Source organism: Zosterops lateralis (genome assembly GCF_965231275.1).
Source record: "Zosterops lateralis genome assembly, chromosome: Z".
Taxonomy (NCBI): domain Eukaryota; kingdom Metazoa; phylum Chordata; class Aves; order Passeriformes; family Zosteropidae; genus Zosterops; species Zosterops lateralis.
Window position 1 is genome coordinate 31,486,977 of NC_139800.1, and position 20,151 is coordinate 31,507,127.

A 20,151-nucleotide genomic window follows, 5' to 3' on the forward strand; every position below is an offset into this window, starting at 1 on the left:
TAAGAAATGAATTGTAGCAGAGCTGCTTTTTGGGGAGTCCTTAAGTGCATTTTTTAACTTTACTGGAGCCCTCATGTTAAAAGACAACAGAAAAAAAAAAAAAAAAAAACACAAAAGCACCCATCCAGCTGGTGGTGCAGATCAGATTACAATGGCTCAAAAATTGTTTGCTCAGGCACAAGGCAAAGAAAAATATCCTGTTTGCTGCCTCAAAATAAAGCTTCATCAAGTAAGGTAAACATGCTGCATTTGCACTGGTGGACACAGATTATTTGGCAGATGGGAGCAAGGAGTACATCCAAGATGAAGATTTTTTCCCCCAGCAAGCCTGAATGTTTTCTACTCTTTGTAAGGGAAAGGTACAATAAGGATTAATAGAAGAAAAACCTCAAGCACTGTGAAGGAATGTATGTACAACTTACCAAAAATGACTAAAAAGACTATATGCAATAAATACATGCAGGTCCAGAACTGAATATACAGATATTTGGGCTATACTCACCGGGTTGGAGTGGGCTGAAACTGTGCTAGCAGCAGATGGAGATCGGGAAACTACAGGACTGATGAGCTGAGGAAAAGCACCTCTAGCCACAACTAGCTGGACATTATCTTTTGCTTTCTGCAAAATGCTGATAGCCTGTTGATGTGTAATTGTCTGATCAAGGGCTTGTCCGTTAATAGCAAGGATTTGATCTGCTTCCTTCAGCTTTCCATCCCTGTCACATAGGTATAAACAGGAAGGGGGATGACAAAATAAAAAAATAAGAAAAATCTAGGAAACATTACCACAGAAATTGCAATATTTTGACAACTTTCAGGATTTTTAATAACCTGGTCTCTATTCCCCCCACTTTTTAATCCCTCCCTGCAGTTGTGCTGAAGAGAGCTGATGCAGCACCCTGGCGATTGCTCCCTTTGAAGCTAATCCCATTGCTACTTTCCCCTGGCTACTATCCCCTAGCCAGCTTTCTTCTCCCCAAACCCCATGCGAGACTAAGCATATTAATCTCAGTCATTCCCAAACACAGCCTGGGAACTTATAATTATCCTTGACTTTGAGCTTCTTGCTTTACAGACCAAGTGCCTCACTTTGTTCAATGCACCCATTCTGAATACTCATCAAACCATAGAGTGGAATACACTTTCACCAATATGTTAACAGAAACAAGTTTTGTTTTGCTGAAAAATAAGGCAGGGAAAAAAGGAAAAGAATAAATGAAAAAAAGAAGGACAAAGAAAGAAACCAAACAAAAAAGGTAAAATAGATCTTTTTTATACAAGGGAGAAAAGTCCATGAACAAATTAAAATAAAACCTCTTCACTTTTTTACAAAGGAAACATCACTGTAAATTTACATACTGAGTCCTTCCTCAGATGTACTCCAAAGCAAGGGTATGAAGCCTACACAGTTGAATTACCCTCTCTTTCCTCCACCACTTCTTTGCATTCCAAAGTGGAAATGCTCTGATAATAAAGGGCAGCAAGGAAAACAACAGTCTCTATTACATCAGCCTTTGTAAGCATCTGTATAGTAGAAACCCAGTCCCCAGGCAGAGCACTCAGGAAAAACTTTTAGTTTCAACCCATAGTATTTCACTTGTGAATTTGAACTGTTTTTCAGAGTGGTCTCAAAGACTTATTACTGACAGAGCGTTTCTCGTTTATAAGCCCTGTAACGGCTGTTGAATGTTCTTTTCCTCGACAGTGAATCGGGCAGGGCCTGATTCAGTAAAGACAGGTCTCACCTCCAAGCAGTAAGTGAAGTAAAAGCATATACCCGTCAAATGGGAAGGAAACAAACAAACAGAAAACAAAACAAAACCTCATCTAAACCAAAATAAAAAACAGAAAGTGGAAATTAGGCAGATTAAAAAATATTGTAGAGATATGAAGCATGCCACATTTTGTAACCAATTAACTACAATTAACTCTGTATACCATATTCTTGTCTCCCCTGCCCATGTTCCTATTTGATTTACAGTGTTCAGATCATAAATAATCCAAAAATATCTCCCTAAAGCACACTGAGAAACAGCATCAACATGACTCAGCCTCTCCACACAACATAGAGTACACTACAAAGCAGCTTGGGCCAGGATCCCTAGCAGTGACACACCTTACCAGTCTGCAGTGAACCAGTGCTGCTGCCATTTACCATAGAGTTTGTGTGCTCCCTTGGGCACTTTTCTCAGCATTAGTTGTGGAATTGGATTTTAAGCCTTAAGCATACTTTCAGCAATCTATTACTATTTCTGAGCTTCTGTTACATCAGCTGAGTATCTCTGTAAATATCCCTCACTTTATGCTTGACTTCAAATCTGAGTTTCACACCTGCTCCATGGGACTCTACCCAACAAAAACAGTGCCAGATACAGCTAACTTTTTTGCACAGAATTGTTCTTCAGTGCATTCAATGATGGCAAAATACGTGTTTCAACTTTAAGAGACATGACACAGAACAGTAACTTTTTTTTTCTTATTTAAAAACCCCAGAGCAATGACATTTGGGTTTCCATAAATGAAGAACAGTTCATACAATGCCTGTTCCAATATTACATAAATTGTAGCAAGTAATTTTACATCTGCAGTGATGCTCAGAATATGAAGAGAGAAACATGCCCTTGTACAAAATAACAGCAGTAACACAACTGAACTGCAGTGTAACATTAACACTTAGTATAATAAAATAATCAGTAGTAATATTACCTATGTGCCACACTTCCCTCCTGGATTTCTTGCACAAATATTCCTAGTTCTCCCCTGTTTTCACTCTTGAGTCCCACAACACTGAAGCCCAGACCACCAGTGAGAGGTTTAATAAGGTCAATTGTCTCAACAAGACGACCCTGTTCAGAAGAAGTTAAAAAAAAAACAAGAGTACTGACATTAAAAGGTTAAAAATTAACAAAAGCAGTAATAATAACACAGCAAACAACTTGGAAATTAATTTCTGATGACAACTGCAGCTGGGCAGGACTATATAAGCTAATAACTGAAACACAGTTTTTCATTTCCAATTTCTTGCTATCATACATAAAATAGTTGAGAAATAAATATTATTACAGCCCAGAAGAGGAAATCAGGAAACAAAATACAAATATACAGAGTTTTGGTTTAGTAGTGACTGAAGAAGGATATGTATCTATTTTAAAGGGTACAGGAGAACGTTCAAGCAAAACTAGAAAAAGAGGATGAATTTCAGAAAGATAAAAAAAAGTTGGACTATGCAAAAAAGCTCTCCTGAACACCATTAGACTTTTCCTATGCTGCTCTATTACAGATTAAACAGATAAATCCTAGAATATATGCCTGGGCATTCCCAGCTCCAGCCACTTAAGGGACTTGTGCACCATTTCTGCCTACCACAGGAAAGTAGTAAGATTACAGAACAAAGTGCATCAAGGTCAAAATTTTCCATTTTATTTCCAAGAAAGTCATAGAACTAGCTTTCATTAATTACGCATACAAGAGCATGCTTTGACAAAGTATCTCCCTCATGCATAGAGCAGCAATTCTACAATGAGCATGCAAAAATAATGCCATGCTGATCTGGAATACACACACTGGTCAGCTAAGGACAGTAGCTCATGAGTGACTACATCAGGGGTAACTTTTCAACTGCTTTCTCATTTACTAATTGTTTCTCAAACTAAAAGGTTACTTTTATTTTATACAGGAAGTAGTTTTGTGGTTTGTGTAGTAATTAATTTGCTTCTAAGTAAACATATATGTATCTTAAACTTCATATAATCAATAATCCATATTTTTTGGTTATTATATGACAGGGTTACCTGGGACATGTTTCTGATCAGCTGTTCAAAACCATCATTAGAGAATTTCCCATTAATCTGAGGAGTAATGGATCTCATTGATGCTTCTAACACATCAGTTGGGCTGCCATTCTGCTGAGCCAACAAATATGACTCATTAAGTGGCAAGGACCCCACGTTCACACCATGATGGAGAAGCTGAGGGAATTCACCACTGGAATGTATGGAAGGTGTAATATTTACCTGCAAAAGATTGAAAGTAATATGCATTTACAGAAAGAGCAGAAACCTTCTCATTAGGCAAGAACATTATCACAAGCCAAATGATCATTAGGAGTACTTGAAACTCCAATTTGCAATTTTAAACAGACAGTTTAAGAAGAAAAGTTACCTTCAATATTTATACCCAATGTAAAGTTGTGAACTACAAGCATAAAACACACAAAAAAAATTGGAACAACCTAAAATTATTTTCCATATGCTGTCTAAAATTCATTTGTTCCCACCACCATAGTATCCTGAAGTATTCCATCACTATGTCAGAGGTAACCAAGAACAATTTTTTTCTATAGTATCAGTACTTATGGAAACAATCAAACAAAAAGCAAAGAAACAAAAAACCAAACCAAACAAACAAAAAGTTATCTGTTATTTTACAATGTAAAAAAAAAAAAAAAGTATGCACATATTGATGAAAAAGTAAATAAATCTCACAGCCTACACAGAGAACAAATTTCACTGGTCAGGGTTTCCACATCACTATGTACTACAGCAACCAATGTGACTATCTGCATGAGCTAGGATTAAATACAAGACTACTGAACAAGTCTAAAACCACAAGGCTGATCTGAAAGTCACAATCACACATTCACACAAACAGAATTAACAATCCACTTTTCTTAGAACAGAAAAGAAAGTAAGAAAATCCTCTGTTTTGCACAGCCATAGTAAATAACCTCTTTTCAAGCAGATCTGTGCCAACCAACCTAATGAATGGCTGCTGGTGATATAAAGCTCAGGTGAAGCAGAAACCCTCATCTTTCTTTTGCTCTACTTGCCTGTTGACTGTCAATTTGTACTGCTTTATTCCACACAAATTTGCTTCCTACTTGCTATTATATTGCAGTTTCAAACACTTCTCATAGTTTTACAATGCACACTTTCTAGCATGCTGCATCACAATACAGAAACCTAAGATTCCTCTTCCTTAAAGTCATATTTTAAACTTCAAGTATCAATAAAAATTTCAAAACAGTAGATATATTCTAAGATGTCTACAGCATCAGTCTCAATTGTTCAAGTATGTTACTTCTATTAGGCTTATCATATCAGTCCTCCAACAGTCCAGTTATTAAAAGGTGAATATTGTTCTCCATCATACAATTCCATCTCATCTGAGCATTTTAGGAAAATGCAATAAAACAAGTATAATTTGTCAAATAACTTATGTGGCCGGGAAGGCCTTCAAGTTAAAGAAAAAATACTACGAGGCATTAGAAAGAAAAGTTCTCAACAGCATTTCTAAGCCTGCTCTGACATAAAAAACTGTAAAGAGGAAAATTTGGAGGTTTGGAACTCAGTGATTTTTGTATTGAGGTCTTAAGCTTTAGCTTTCATATTTGCAGATTCTGTGCTGCCTAGGGATGTAGTTCTGAGCCTCATATTAAGTGCTAGTAAGCTCTCTTCTCAGAGTAGGTAGAAAAAACAAATCCTTTTCCTGCTGAGAACCAAGGACAATTTTCAGCCCAACAGCATTAACAACGGTGGACTGAAGAAAGAAAACAAGAGGGATGAGACCTCACAACCTGAAGCTGTAATTGGACAATTAAACCCCAATATGCAATGGACCAAAACTTACAAAAATGTAAGACCTCATGACTGGTCAGCCAGTCTTAGTCCGCCCTGGGCACAGCCTTGGTCGTGCTCCTGTCCTGCCCAAGGTACATCCTGAAGCCCTTTCAATAAATACCTACTTTATCCTCTAACTCTGACCAGTCTCTGTTTCAGGTCAGCCTTCCAAGGCATCAATATCACACTGATTATGTTCTTTATCCATACTTGTAAGAAATCATTAGATTATGTTTCAAACAAAATGCAACACCTAAAATGCGCATATACGCACTTTCTTTAACCACATACATTAATGTTTGGCAAGCTTGTAAGGCACAGGTAGACAAGCCTTGTTTCACAGTTCATTACATGGAACAACACCCGGAGACATAATCAAATTCTATCCTTCTGAGAATATAAGACTTCCCCTTACATTATATGAATGGATTTGAAACTAGTAAAGTCTATGACATAGTTGTGTTTCTTACCTGCATAAGGTCATATAACAGATTAATTCACTTCTACCTTCAAAATACTGTCCATTTCAATATATAAAACTGTATTAACTGAACTTGGTCAATTATGTCCTTTATTTCTTATTCTCCTCCACCTTCAAATCTTCTTAGAGAGCCTGTTGTTATGCTTCTTTCCACAGAAAATGGTCACTGCTGAAAACATTAATCCTAGGAGTATCTAACACTGCAATTAACCATTTGTAACTGGTTCTACTGAAAATAATCTTACAGTTCTACAGCAATATAAAGCAACCTGAGAGTATATGACATGCATACCTGAACTATCTTTCATGTGCACCAAAGGCCATAGTATACGGGTCTGATATCACAATGTTAGTAATAGATTCATAATGTAATAGTAATGTCATACATTCAAATTCATTTAATAAATTGCAGTGCTCATTGCAGAAACTGCTAAAGGCTACCATCCTCAGACCACTCTTCATCAAAGCAGTCCCTACAGAACTAATCACCTCCTCTGGCAAAGCCAGCAAAGCTAGCCTAAACAACAACAACAAAAAAAAACCAGAATAGTACAAGTAAAACCTACCAATTTTATCCAATGTCAATCAGTGAGAGCTCACTAAACTACTTTGATGCAGTTTTTGGAGAGGTAACTTCAAACTGAGCCAGGCTCAGCAGCTGAGCATTGTAATGACGTCAATTAGTATGATTACACCTAGGAAAAATACATTAAATGTCTGCAATTTCATTTAACACCATTCTAACTGCATTATTCTATCCTGGGGCCCTTTTACTGTGGTAGGAGCTTCTGGATGTTTCATGTTGCAGGGTGGCAGAAGGGAAGAGTCATTGGTATTACTGACAGTCTTATAAAGCCCAACTCTGTGTGAATTCTCCACTTTGAGTAGAGTGTGCAGTCATTTTCTAAGAAAAAAAAAGAGAAATGAAGGAAAATTCTATAATTATCCTAAAAGCAAAATTTAAGACCGTGTACAGAAAGCTAGAACATCTTCTACTTTACAAAGAATGAGCCATGCGGGCAAAAAGAGAAACAGAATTTTATGTCATAGAAACTGACTGTAGCTGAGAATCCACTGCTTTAAATTTATTCCATGTCACTACACAGTGTTTCAAACTGCTAATGCAGAGACAATCCCAGTTTGTGAAACCTTTCTCTGCATAAAAAGCCTATGTCTTTCATGTATCTAGAGTACTTCTTTACACACAAATGTGTAGGCAGCAAGTTGCACTACAAAAATCATCCACAAAAATCTACGTGAAGCCACAGTAACTAAACTTATGGCAGTTTTAGAATAGTATGAATGTTATAAATGGTGTTCGCATTACGATACTGTTTTTCTCTAGTATACAATAAAAGACTCTCTATGCATAATCATCAAAGAATAACTGGAACTACACATCAAAAATAAAAGGTTTTAGAGTATGACACATTGCCCTAATGGATAATATTATATGCCTAATCTGAATCCAAAATACCTGTTGTATCACTTAATCTTGTACTATGATTTAAGTATGTTCTCCTAGTACTACTGAAAAGTGAATTGATTGCTTTAGGCAGCTCATTACACTGTTTGCAATGTTCTAAGAGCAGAGCAGCCATGATGGGCATTTTAACTTTCATCTGAACATCTGCCCAATCTCACCATGCTTTTCTCTACTCAAGTTTGAAGGACTTCTTCCAAAAAGATAAGGCAATGTCCTTTGGGAATTATGATTTTTTTCCCTGGTAGAGAATTTACACATTCTCATGCTGAAATAGAAGTACTTATAGCCCAATTATTTTTTTTTTAGTTTTTACATTGTATGTTTTCACTGACCAAGTCCTGTTCAAACTGGAAATATAGTGACCTGTTTCTCCGTTTGAAATTTCATCCTTTCTCCATATGCTGTGAGCTGGGGCATTACTGTAGACATATAGGAATTGACTGACTTCTCCCATTCCTTCTGCCTTTCAAAGCAAAAGGATGGAAGTTGGTCATGTTTTTTAATACACATAACTTAGTAACTTTCAGAATTCCACAATTCTGAAAACACTGGATTATATTTATTTGCATGATGGTTAAAATATCACTGAAAAGAAGTCTTCCATACTTTTCCTTTGCAGGAAAAGGAAAAAATAACCTTCTAATTCACACTAGCTTAACTAGAACTTTAAAAGCTTCTCCTAAAAATTTCAATACACAGCACAGCTACAACACAGCATTGAACACAATCTCATTAAGAGCAACTGATAGGAACATCTCATTTTCATCCCACCTTTTTTAAACAAACACAGCTCATGTTTAATGGAGGATGTGCTTAGCATCTGAAGCCAACCTCACATAAAATGTCATCTGACCTCTGAAACTCCAACAAAAAAAATAAACGCAAAAAAATGTTAAATTGTTAACAGAGTAAAGTTTTGTGTGTGTATCTGCAAAAACCTCACATTTCACGTCTCTTCTGAAACAGACATTTACAGTAGTACTTAAGGCAGAAGCTCAGAATTCTGAGACAAATAGTAAGCAGAAATGTGATGACCACTATCTTCCATGTGACCCCTGAAATTCAGGCTTATAGCATGAACAAGTAGAGAATAACTGCTATATATCCTTGCTAACCACAGAAGTATAAGTCATTCTGGGGGTGGGTGGACAATAAACCACAAGTGCAAATCTTAAAATTAAATATTTTTTATAACTTATGAATTGCACTACTTTACAGTAATACAATCACCATAATTCCATTAAAAAGTAGCTTTATAGAACTGTGATAGTATAATTATAGTATGAAACGTTACTGCTTTGTTTTATAAGCTTTCTTATGCTATTTTTCCTTGATTGGCTTTCTCCTTATGGTATAAATATCTCCAATGTGGACATAATTTACATAAGATTAAAAGAAAAATTCATAAATACTACTTAGTGTGACAAAATTTATGTTTTAGTCACACACACTAAATATAATCAAGCAGTGCTTACATGCAGTAGCTCAAAATATTTTTTTAACAAAAAAGCAACACAAGCCATGTCTGCACTGTATCAACACTTAAAGCAATGTTCCCAGCATTCCTACATCTCAACTTATACAAAAAGAAATTTTCAGTATTTCTGCACTTCAGCTGCTATGTAGCAGCTCTGGACATTCCAAGAAGCTCAAGACTGATTGCAAGATCCCTGAGTAGCAAAGAAGCTAGCTGCAACAGCAATCACATTGGAAGTGAGGAAGCACAACCAGAGAACATGGAAGCACAACAGCAGGGAAAGGCCCTCTGGTTGACCTACTACTGCTGGGATACTTGCAAGGAATCTGTTTGACTCCGTAAAGTAAACTGGCATTCCAGTTCCTTTGCTCCCATTCCCTCTTTCAAACTACACTGTCCCAACAGATGATGTCCCTGAGAATGTTGCAGTAGCCTTGTAGCTCTTTAAAAACTCATTAAAAACATAGGAGCAGTTAAGCAAACTGTCACACTTCACCTCGAAAAGAATCAAATCCCATTCAACTGTCAATGCAGCTCATCATTAAACATAAAAAATTAGCCATCTTTGTCTCCAGTGGGTAGAAGCTGCAACATCTTGTCATTACACAACTCAGCACCATTTGTCATCGTGGCTCAAACACAACTCTGACTGCAACTGTTGGGAAACAACTTGTCTTCTTAGTCTGGCACAGCTTGGCCACAAAACCTGGTCACGACTCACATGCCTTGCAGTTTTCATCAACCTGTAGTTTAAGAGCTTCAAGAGCATAGTTGACAGTTACAAAAAGGGTGTCCTCAAAAGTGAACCTTTAAAAATACAAGGTTTTTTAGCATAACTGCCTATTTCGTGCTTGTATTCTTTGTCCTGTTTCAGTATGTTTGTAAATATTTAAATAGCACAAAATAAAACCAGTAATCTCATGTTATATTGCAGGGAAGAAATTCTACAGAAAAAATACAGAATGAAGAACTGACACAAATCTAAGAATGCTGGAAATATATATTTACATGTGCAAGTATTCATATAAGCACACATAAAAAAGGAAATTCACATCCAAATGTCAACTACACAGGGCATATACTATGCAACATGCACAGATTATTAAAGTCACTTCACAGATAAACATGCAGTCAGGACAGAAGGTGAAGTTATTCTTTGCTTTTTAAAAAATACCTGCCTTAAATTACCCATCCTAATTTCTCCTACTTAATTTTCTAATTTAGGCAACTGTATTTAAAAAGACAGCCATCCTTTGACTTCATAGCTAATGTCCAGAAATGAAAATTTAATTTTCCATTTTGCCAAACTTGTATTAATGTTTCAGGCATACTTTTTCTTCTCACTGTATGTTCCCAGGGTCTTCACCACATAAGTCACACCACTTCTGGATGTCACTGCAGATTCTCATTTTCAAATAGCAGCACAAACAAATCTTCAGGACTTTTTTTTTACCTGAGATTTTTTAAAATTACTCCAATGTCACCAAGTCTCTAAATACTAAACAGACAAAATTTGAAAAATATCATGATGAATACAACACAGACACCATTCTAATTTATTTCTTGTCTGTGTAAAGTAGCATCACAACGATCCACAAGAAGCAATAAAGGGCCATAGTGCATTCTTCTGCCACACAGCTGAAGTACTGTGAGGATGGTGAGGAATCCTCCTCATTACAGTCTGGTCAGAGACCAGATGGGGCTCCACACTGATGATAAGGTCAATGTGCAGAGTTCGTTCCCTCCCACTTCAGCAATTCTGCATACCAGACAGAGCTGGCCATCTTTCAGGAGTCAACAGGAACAGCAATTTGTAAAGCCAGATACATAGTTTAGTCCTAATTCAGTTACTGAACTACTTTCTATATTCTTCATATTCTTATTCTGCTGACAAGAAAATTATAGCAACAAATAAAGTCAATATAGCTAAGTTGCTGACCCTTTTCTCAAGCTCATTGAAAACACGCAGAAAATTAATACTTAATACCCTGAGCAAGCAAAAAGGAGGCAGAAGTTCTGGCTTCTCTTTGATCTTTTATTCCTACACAAAGTACAAAATAGATCTTCATATCCTCCTGAAGTCAACTATTCCACAGCTATTGTGTGCATCCTCATTTTAGCAGGGTAAGACACAAAAGAGCAGTAAAGGCTCCTAGGAAAAAAGTCCTGGCATTCATAGAAAACAAGCTCCTTTTGAAGGTTAGAGAAAGAAAGCTTTATGTTAACCCCCCACTCATACTGCCATTTCCCTACCCTGCACATTTCAAGTAATGAGCATATACATGAAAATCACATACACAAAAAATGGCCTCACCAAGCCCCAAAAAGTCAATGGAGCAATATGGCCTGAACAAAGCCCCAGACCTTTGGATCATATGTTTAGTTTAAGCTATTTCATTGTTCAACAAGCAAAAACACATACATCTTTGATTACCTTAGCAAGTTCTCCCTTGCACTTAAAAGATTGCTTTTCCTACCTGGTCTCTCAGTTGCTGAACAGAAGTCTGAAGGCTCAGAATTTGATTAAAGAGAGGACTCTGCAGCACTGATTTTAATAGGCTCAGTTTCTCCTCATTTGCAATGTCACCTCGATCCCGAAGTTTTGCCTGTAAGCGCTCCATGGCCTGGAGGGCCCGATGTGTATCTGCAGCAATAATCATTCCTAGTCAGTAGCAGTCTAGAAACAGCCACACAAGGTAACAATATAACCCTCTCTACTGTTCAAACTACAGACAATTTGAATGGCTCCATTTCGAACAAAAATCACAATCTGTCCAATTAAGCAGGAAGTCAGAGGAAAAGCATAAATCAGAAGCCAACAAAAATTTTATTTTTGTCCATCAAGAAATGAGTAATAAAAATAAAAGAGCCTTCACTGAAATTCAGCTACAGGAACTGTGGCTACAGTCCACTGTAAATAAATAGTGGCATAAATAGTCATAACAGAAAACATTTGTCTTGTCCATGCAAACATTTAATTCAAGAAAAGATTAAAACAATGAAATCAAGACAAGGCTAAAATTTAAATACGCTAAACATATGATTGTACAGCTTTTGTTTTCAAAAACAAAAACCCAAATGAAACATGCATTTCTAAGCACAGTGGATTTTTAAATTTTTTTTCAAAACCACTCTCAGCAGTATACACCCATATTCCAAATCCATCACACACATTTGATTTGGCCACAAAAATACTGTCATACAAATGAAAAAAAATTACCAATTGTTTCCAACATGTTTTCTGCTTCTCAGTCTCTATTTCAACACTGGAAAGAGTAAATATTTCCCTGTAAAGTAACAGAAAGGAAAAAAGGTCACATTTATAGAAATATTAAGCTCTGAAGAGAAAGAAAAAAGCTTGACTTTTGAAAGCAATAAACAGTGAAATAACAATCCACAAAAAACTACCTCCACAGATATTTCAAATAACCTCAAAGGTGACCAAATTCTGACTCACTTTGATGCTCAAAACATTCTTGAAAATTGCTTTAGGAATATACTTTGTAATATATTTGTATTTCCATATCAAAGCAGCTGTCTGCATACTGTTGCACAACATGTCCCGCACTGCTTTAATCAGATACTATGAATCATAGCTGCCACTGGTATTTTACACTGTTTCATCGCTTTCCTTTGCAGTAATCCACAAAAGACATTCCCTGCGGGATCAGTTTTCAAGCTCTGTGTTGACAATTTCAGGCGCATAAGCCATAGCACATTTTTTACCGTCACCTTTGAAAGAAAAGTCATATAAACCACAAGGCTACAGGCTTGCAAGTCTGACACTAGAGCCTCTACTATTAGTGCCTATTGGAATTGAGACTCAGATGTGGATGATAGCTGAGTTTTCATCAGAGTGGGTTTCCACAAGGAAATTCTATACTGGGAGGAAGAAATTCTGAAATTGCTTTGCTTATTCTTTTTTGCTGCTTTTTGGGGTTGTTTGGGGCTTTTTAAAAATGTACACCTGCAATTGCTCAGAAATTTGCAGCGACAGAACATGTTTGATAAATATGGACAGATGAGGAGAAGTGAGGAGCTCAATATCATCACAGGTATATGAACTGTTGATTTTATCTTTCGTAATGCTGCTATTGTTTTCTTGATAGTAGGAAAACACTTCAGTACAGCCTGCCCCCCCCCCCCCCCCCCCCCCCTCAACTGAATCTGGAGAACTTAAAAACATCCAGAGCTGTGATCTCTAAGCACTCAGGTAAAATGATTTTTTCTTGAGATTTTGGATAAAAAGAGGAAAAGGAATGATGTTGACCACTGGATAAGGCCGCCTAACAGGATCATTAGTTATAGACCCTGATCATTTAGTCAAGTCTATACTATTTGCAGTTTGTGTAGAAAGAGCAAACCAAATGGGTTTTAAATGTTCTCAAGTTCCATTAATATGAATTCCCTAGTTTCAATACACCTGAAGCTTCCCATCAGTTTTATTCACAAAATCACAAGAATGGTTTATGTTGGAAGAGACCTTAAAGATCATCTAGTTCTTATCCTACTGCCATGCACAGAAAACTTTCCTATAGATCTGGTTACTCACAGCTCAATCCAGCCCACTAAAAGAATGGGGAGTCCTCAACCTCTCTGAAGATTGCATTTGAATTTGACAATACATCAATACAGAAGCACTGATCATCCCTTTTAGGACAATGAACAATATTCAAACCCCTTTAACCTGACTGTCAAAGTAATGTTTCTCCATGATCCAAATTATGCCTCTAAATAAAAATAAGAATTTTTGAATTTTTTTTCTGACTTGGTAAGGAAAAATCCAGCATGTGATTAGCAAATCTGAAAAACAACCGAAATATCTTGTATTTTCACCTTGTCACAGGACAAAATGAAGTCTATTTTACACTGAAAGGGTTGGATGAGATTATTTAAACATTATGAAGGAAGCTGACTCCCCCAAACCTTAATCATACGTAGCTTTTCTTTCTAGATTAAAAGCTACTCTCACTTCTATTCAGAGCCCCTCTTTAAAAACAGAGGCATTTATGTCATGCTTTTAGATGTTTTCCTCAGTGGCAAGGCCAATCAAAGCAGTTCTTTCCTGTTTCACTGTTCCAGTTCTTTCTCAATACCTACTCTTGGGGCTGTGTAGTTGATGGAACTAGAGAACTTTGCAAAAAATTAGAAATTGAATATTTTTCATTGATTTCATTTATGACAGCACTATACACACTAGCACATAACATCATATGTTCAGCAGATGAAACTACTCAGGAAAAATAGAGAGCTGCTGTTCTGTTTCAGATCTGCAAGAACCTCAAGAAGAGATGCAGCTGTAAAATGTATCTTTTGGAGTAGCTGAATATTGCTTAATTTTATGACACAATTTGACTAAAATCGCATTCTTCTTGTGCTGTGAAAGGCAAATTTTACAAGTGACAGCACTCACAGTCATCACTATGATCATGCAATCCTGAAGGTATGAACTCTAATAACTTACAGCAGAAAATTCCAAGAGCAGACACAAGTCCTAAACATATCTACAGGCTGAGATTATGCCAAGTAATTTGCAATGGAAAAAGTCCTTACCTCTGCTAAGATACTCATTATCTACTTTCTATTTACCTCATGCTTTAGAGAGAGGAGTGAATACTGCTCTAGCACCATGCTAGCTAGCATCAGCATCATTTTGAACTCTCAGTTTATTCTCCTTTTTTGGGTTTATATTAGCAGGGAATCCCTCCCCAGCTGGCCAGCTTAATGCTTTTGTCAACTGCAGCAATAAACATGAGCAAGACTAAAACTGTTGTCAGAATGTTTTCCCTCAGAATCTCCTCTGAGGCAGACACAATGCATTGAGGCACACCACTGTTTGCCTCTATGTGTTCATGCCAAGATGACCCCTGTTCACTCTGCCTGTACTCTAAAATGGCAAAAAGCCACGTGACTGCTCCTGCTGTGCCACATCCATGCTAACAAGTGGGATCTGTCAGCACCAGCTTAGTGGCACATTAACATAGTGGAAGTACTGGAGAAGCAACCACCCATCTGTCCAAAATGCACTTCAGAGTCATATCCTAAACACCACCATCCACTACAGGAGACACTGGCCTTTAAATTAGCATGCTTCTAGGTATTCTAGCAATAATGTGCTAGTGAGAAGTAGAGTGGCTTGCATGATTACTTGTTGAAAAGTCTAATTCTGCTATAGTGGATATTTTTATAATGGCATCATAGATTTCTAGATGCACAGTGGGAAGTTTAGTTCTGATATTCTCATTTTGCAATCTCCTGGCAGTCTGTATCACAGAGACCTGAAGCCAAAACCAGCCCTTCTGCACATGATACAACAATCTTCACACCTCAAAGAGCTTACTAGATTAGCTCAAAGTAGATTTAACTATTTTTGTATTCAGTGCTGAAGTTCATTAAGCTCTTCATAGTAATAAGAACACAGACTGTCTGAGTTAAGACTTTATTGGCAAATCAAAGAAATACTGTTAACCAAATAGCAAATCTATTTTCGAGTTCTAAAGACACAGGTAGCTGAAAGCTGTGATTTAAACAAAAAACAAACAGTCAAACAAACCAAAAAGAAAAAAAAAGTAAACCTCATCATCCTCATTTTCCTTTTGTTTTAGAACATTAGAATTGAAACACAAGGAATTTTATATAGGTATATGGTGACAAACATGTCATATTCTCTCTAAGAACAAATCAAAGTTAAAGATGATCCCTTTCAAGCTCCCGAAATTTGATTCTTCCAACGCTAATGAACAAAAATGTGTTACATACACATTTTGCCACTCTTCATGCTACCCTTCTTTGATAATATTGGTTGCCAGAAAACAGCTTGCAGCTCTGGTTTCTGTCTGTCTGCTTCGGAAACACTAAAATACATAGGTGGAAGTATTTTTTTTTAAATACAAAATTTATTTGGTCACCTCCTTTGCACCACAGTTGCAGAAGGCATTTAGCTAAACAGACAAAAGATTCATGAAAACAGAAATATGACCCCTTTCCATTGATCATTCTTTCACAGTCGATCATTTAGTTTCTACAAGGAAACCTACTCTATTTCACTGATGGATACTCCATCTACTTACTATTTTACCACCCCATTTTAGATAATACCTTGGAAACTAATGCTCATAGCATGGATTAGGAAACATGCAATGCCAAAGATAGAAAACATAGTAATAGGCTTTGCCCCATAACTCCTGCATTACTTGAAGTACTCTGAGGATACAGAGGAAATTACTATCTTAAGAGTGATCTCTAGGCCCAAACTTTGGCTAGGAGTTGCATGAGAATAAAATTAAATCTATTTGAATTAAGCAGCAAGGTAAGCACAACATGCATTTTATAGTTGCTAAATGCAGTATTTCAAAACTTCTAATCTAACACTTTGGCCTGGATTTGTCTGGACAAGAGATATCCTTTAGTACTTTATTTTTTATCCTGTGTCATCTTTCTCCCCAGTTTTCTGGCTATCACTCAAATAGGCATATTCTGTTATCACTGTGTGGTGGAGGAACAGAAACCAAACCACACAGGAAGTGGGACATACTCATTACTGATAAATTTGCTGCTTTGCCTGCAGATTCTAAGAGCTCTTCCATTTTTCCCAGTCACCTCCTGAAAGCTGGCTACTAATCCCAGAAGAAGAACTAAGGTGGATCCTCGGACTCCTAGTAGTCTTGTCAAAATTAAGGCAGTGGAAACCATACACAGTAAATTGAAAGATCTCATGCTTTTCTACGTATTTCTTTCTAGCTACTTTCCCACTGCCACAAATGCAATTTTGCTGTTGCATACAGCACTTTCTTAAGTGCAGAAAGGGTGTGAAAATAAAGAGAGCAATAACTATCAGGGAAAAGAGAACAAAAAAAAGGAAAAGCAAAATTAATGTTCCACGAGGAACAAAGCAGATTTCTAAGGACGGCCTGGAATGTAACAAGCAAGCAAGAGATGCCTGACATCTACATGTAAACATCATGCTAATGAAAATTGTTCTGAAGCATTCAAGGCAAAAGTAAAAAGGCAGTATTGCACAGCCTACATTAAGATTCTAAGCACTTTGAAAAGACATTACTAACCTCTTGAAATTTAGCAAAATGCTGAATGCACCAAAAATACAGAGAGAGGTAGTGGCTCTGTATGTTGAACAAAAGTTCTGTGATAGAGCTGAACAGCAACATGTTCTTTCAATCAATTAGGAAATCGGAATTTTGAGCATTCAAAATTCATTACATACACATCACACTAATGTATTAAGGAAACTTAAAATGCTTTTCCATGAACTGGCAATCTGTTCACTGTGTATAAATAATCTTCTGTAACACTGTAGGAAAGCCCTACATCAGCATAAGATATAATATCCACGTTAAAGTGACATGCTAATTGCAAATAGGAAATGGGCCTAAACTATGCATGATTTCACCTACTGATAAAAGTGTCTGATATGGTGTATTCAAAATTGATTTGTAAAGAGCAAATTCCAAAACCAGCAACTTTGTAGCATAAGTGTTTCCAGTGGGGTTTGTTTGGGGTCTTTTTGTTAATGAAACAAACAGATCATCTTTTACAAAAAAGTATTTTTTTCAGTAAATATCTTAAATTAACTTCAATTGGAATTCTTCTATATTAGCTTCAGAAACTGAAAAGTAGCTTTTTAGCATATGCAGAATATAGGGGACAATACATACACTGAATTAATGAAATATAGGCATGGTTAATATCACCTCTTTATGTTTTCAAGCATAGGCAATTGATTACCATATTCATTCAATTCAATTAAACCTGATGAAGCACAGATTTTACAGCAGTTGCACCTCACTGTATACTGGATTCTTCAAAGGTGACAACAGCATACATAAATGAATAAATACAAAGCCTCTCCAAACAGCTGCCAGTATGCATCAAGAGTCATCGTTTTCCTTACAAACTGAAAACACAAATTTTTCTTTTTGTATTGCGACAATAACAAGTGACTTATACAGAAAATCATAACACTGTGTAACAAGACCACTGTGCAAAGGGACTCAGATGCAAAAAGAGGGTCTGAAAAGCCTACAAAAGAAATATGTTATTATTGCCTAGGCAAAAATAGTGCATTTTTGTATTGACTTGTGGGGAAGAGCAGCAGTGAAATAAACTGTCCTTATCAAAAATAATATAGTATCCTGCCAGCATGGCATTGTACTAGCCAAAACTGCTTCACCGGGATGCTCAAATAGAATAAAAGTCAAGTAGAAAATGTACTGGTTCCACTTCACAAAATTTTTGATGTTTTTTATGTGAAACATGGAGCAGAGATTTAGAAGATCTTTAAAATGGTTCTCAATATACTGAATAAAATGCTACTTGTTAAAACAAAACCATCTACAGCTATCTGCATGACTGAGAAGGTATAAAGCATTCCCCTCTGAAGAATTCACAGACCAGGGCCCCACCAGGGCCAGGCGGAATAAAAAGATACATTAGTATGTAAGTAGTGCAGTTCTCTTTCCCTACTGCTGATAGTGATCTAACTTTCCTAGAGCACTTTTGTGTGGAGAGGGGAGAATGTATCCAGTTCCTAGTGCAAAGCTTCTTCAAAGCACTAAGGAAACTATTAGAAACACCAGAGCTAATCAGTAAATGTTACATGCACGTTACAGTTAACAAGATAGAAGAGATAAAACCTAAAAATTGATAACAATATTTAAAAATTTGTGTTCTCTGTCTCAAAAATGCTGCTTGTGAAGGTGGTTATAACCTTAGGTATTTTCCACTTGCATTCTTTTCTTTTAGTGTTACAATTACTTTCAATTCCCACAGAAGCATCAAGTAACACTACCAAAAGGTATTTTACCACTTTCCCCTTTTCCAGTTTAGATTCTTCCCTACCCAGGAGTTGCTGTTACCTTGGGAAACATAGTAGTGATATGGAAACCACAGGGCATCACACAATAGAGCTTCCGCAACGGCAGAATTCAGACCCTTCCACTAGATTTCAGTAAATCACTGCTCTCCTACAGCGACAGAGTGCTGACAACCTTTCTGGCACCAAAGCCAGTAAGGACGTTTCCTATCCAACAGTTTATAAAAGAGTCGATCTAAAATAAGGCACAAGAACACAGGTGGGTGACGCAGTGTTTACAAAAGCAAAAGAGCAAAATACAAGGAAAAGGAAACAAAAATAAAACAACAGCATTTTTCAGCCAAATGGCAAATCAAAACTGTTAAATGCTGTACATGGAGTTCAAAAGGTCGGCTTTTTGAGTTTTCCTTTCTTTCCTCCTAATGCTCTTTCCAGTAACACAGGGAGGTGCTGGCAGCAGGGGGGGACACGAAAAGCGATCCCTTCCTTTCCGCACCCAGACTGATCAAAGAGCACAACTGCGGGCGTCCCTCGCCCCGCGCTCCCCGCCAGACCAGCCCGTTACGTCTGAAGGCACCGGCACTGCCGGAGCGCTGCAGCGGGGCCGGACCGCGGGGAGCGCCGACACCGGCCCGGCAACAGGTACCGGCCCCGAGGAGCCGCCCCGCCCCACCCGGAGCCCGAGGACACCGCCAGTGCCGCCGGGGCTGCCGGCCCGGCTCCGGCTCCGGCTCCGGCTCCGGGGGAGAGGCACCGCCGCCGCCCACGAGTGCCGGCCGAGGGCCGCGCCGCCAGGAGGACTGCGGCGGCAGCTGAGGAGACCTCCTCCCGTCACGAAACGCCCGCTGGGGGGCAAGAAAGGAATGCGGGAAAGGGCAGCAGAGCTCCCTGCAGATGTCAGGGGTGGTTCGGCTTTTGTTTACGTGAAAAGGACGCCTCGCCAGGCCGCCCGAGCCCGCGGACCGCCGCAGGCCAGAGCCCCGGCCCGGCCCGACCCCGCAGCCGCGCCCGCCGGCCGGGCGGGAAGGGAGGACGGACGTGCCGGGACACAGCAACAGGCTCGGCCCGCGGCTCCACGGCCTCTCTCCTCCTCCAGCCCCCCGCGGAAAACCCTTCGGATCAAATGAGTAATAATAATTAAAACTTCGAGAGACAAACGCGTTTCAAAAGGTCGCTCGAACTCCGGCGCCGCGACGCGACGGACCCTCCCCGCCCCTCCCGGCCCGCATCCCCGCAGGAGGACCCGGGCGGGCTGGCCCC

General features: G+C 38.2%; 1 protein-coding gene and 1 long non-coding RNA gene across 8 annotated transcripts in view; one reads left to right on the forward strand and one right to left on the reverse strand.

Moving 5' to 3' along the window:
- Positions 1 to 20,151, forward strand: part of LOC310922969 — a 279,318-nt gene that overhangs the window by 102,740 nt on the left and 156,427 nt on the right. The window lies entirely within an intron of this gene.
- MPDZ (multiple PDZ domain crumbs cell polarity complex component) overlaps positions 1 to 20,151 on the reverse strand; it is a 91,856-nt gene that overhangs the window by 71,633 nt on the left and 72 nt on the right. For 6 of the 7 annotated variants that reach the window (XM_083883090.1, XM_083883088.1, XM_083883089.1 and 3 more), the window contains exons 2-6: positions 12,283 to 12,349; positions 11,540 to 11,706; positions 3,792 to 4,013; positions 2,707 to 2,846; positions 503 to 716 (exon numbers count right to left, since the gene is read on the reverse strand). In XM_083883090.1, coding sequence (XP_083739216.1) covers positions 503 to 716; positions 2,707 to 2,846; positions 3,792 to 4,013; positions 11,540 to 11,706; positions 12,283 to 12,298 — 759 coding nt within the window. In that variant the 5' untranslated portion in view covers positions 12,299 to 12,349. Of the gene's footprint in view, positions 1 to 502; positions 717 to 2,706; positions 2,847 to 3,791; positions 4,014 to 11,539; positions 11,707 to 12,282; positions 12,350 to 18,934; positions 19,025 to 20,151 lie in introns of those variants that run through there. The other variant, XM_083883086.1, reaches the window with a different exon arrangement.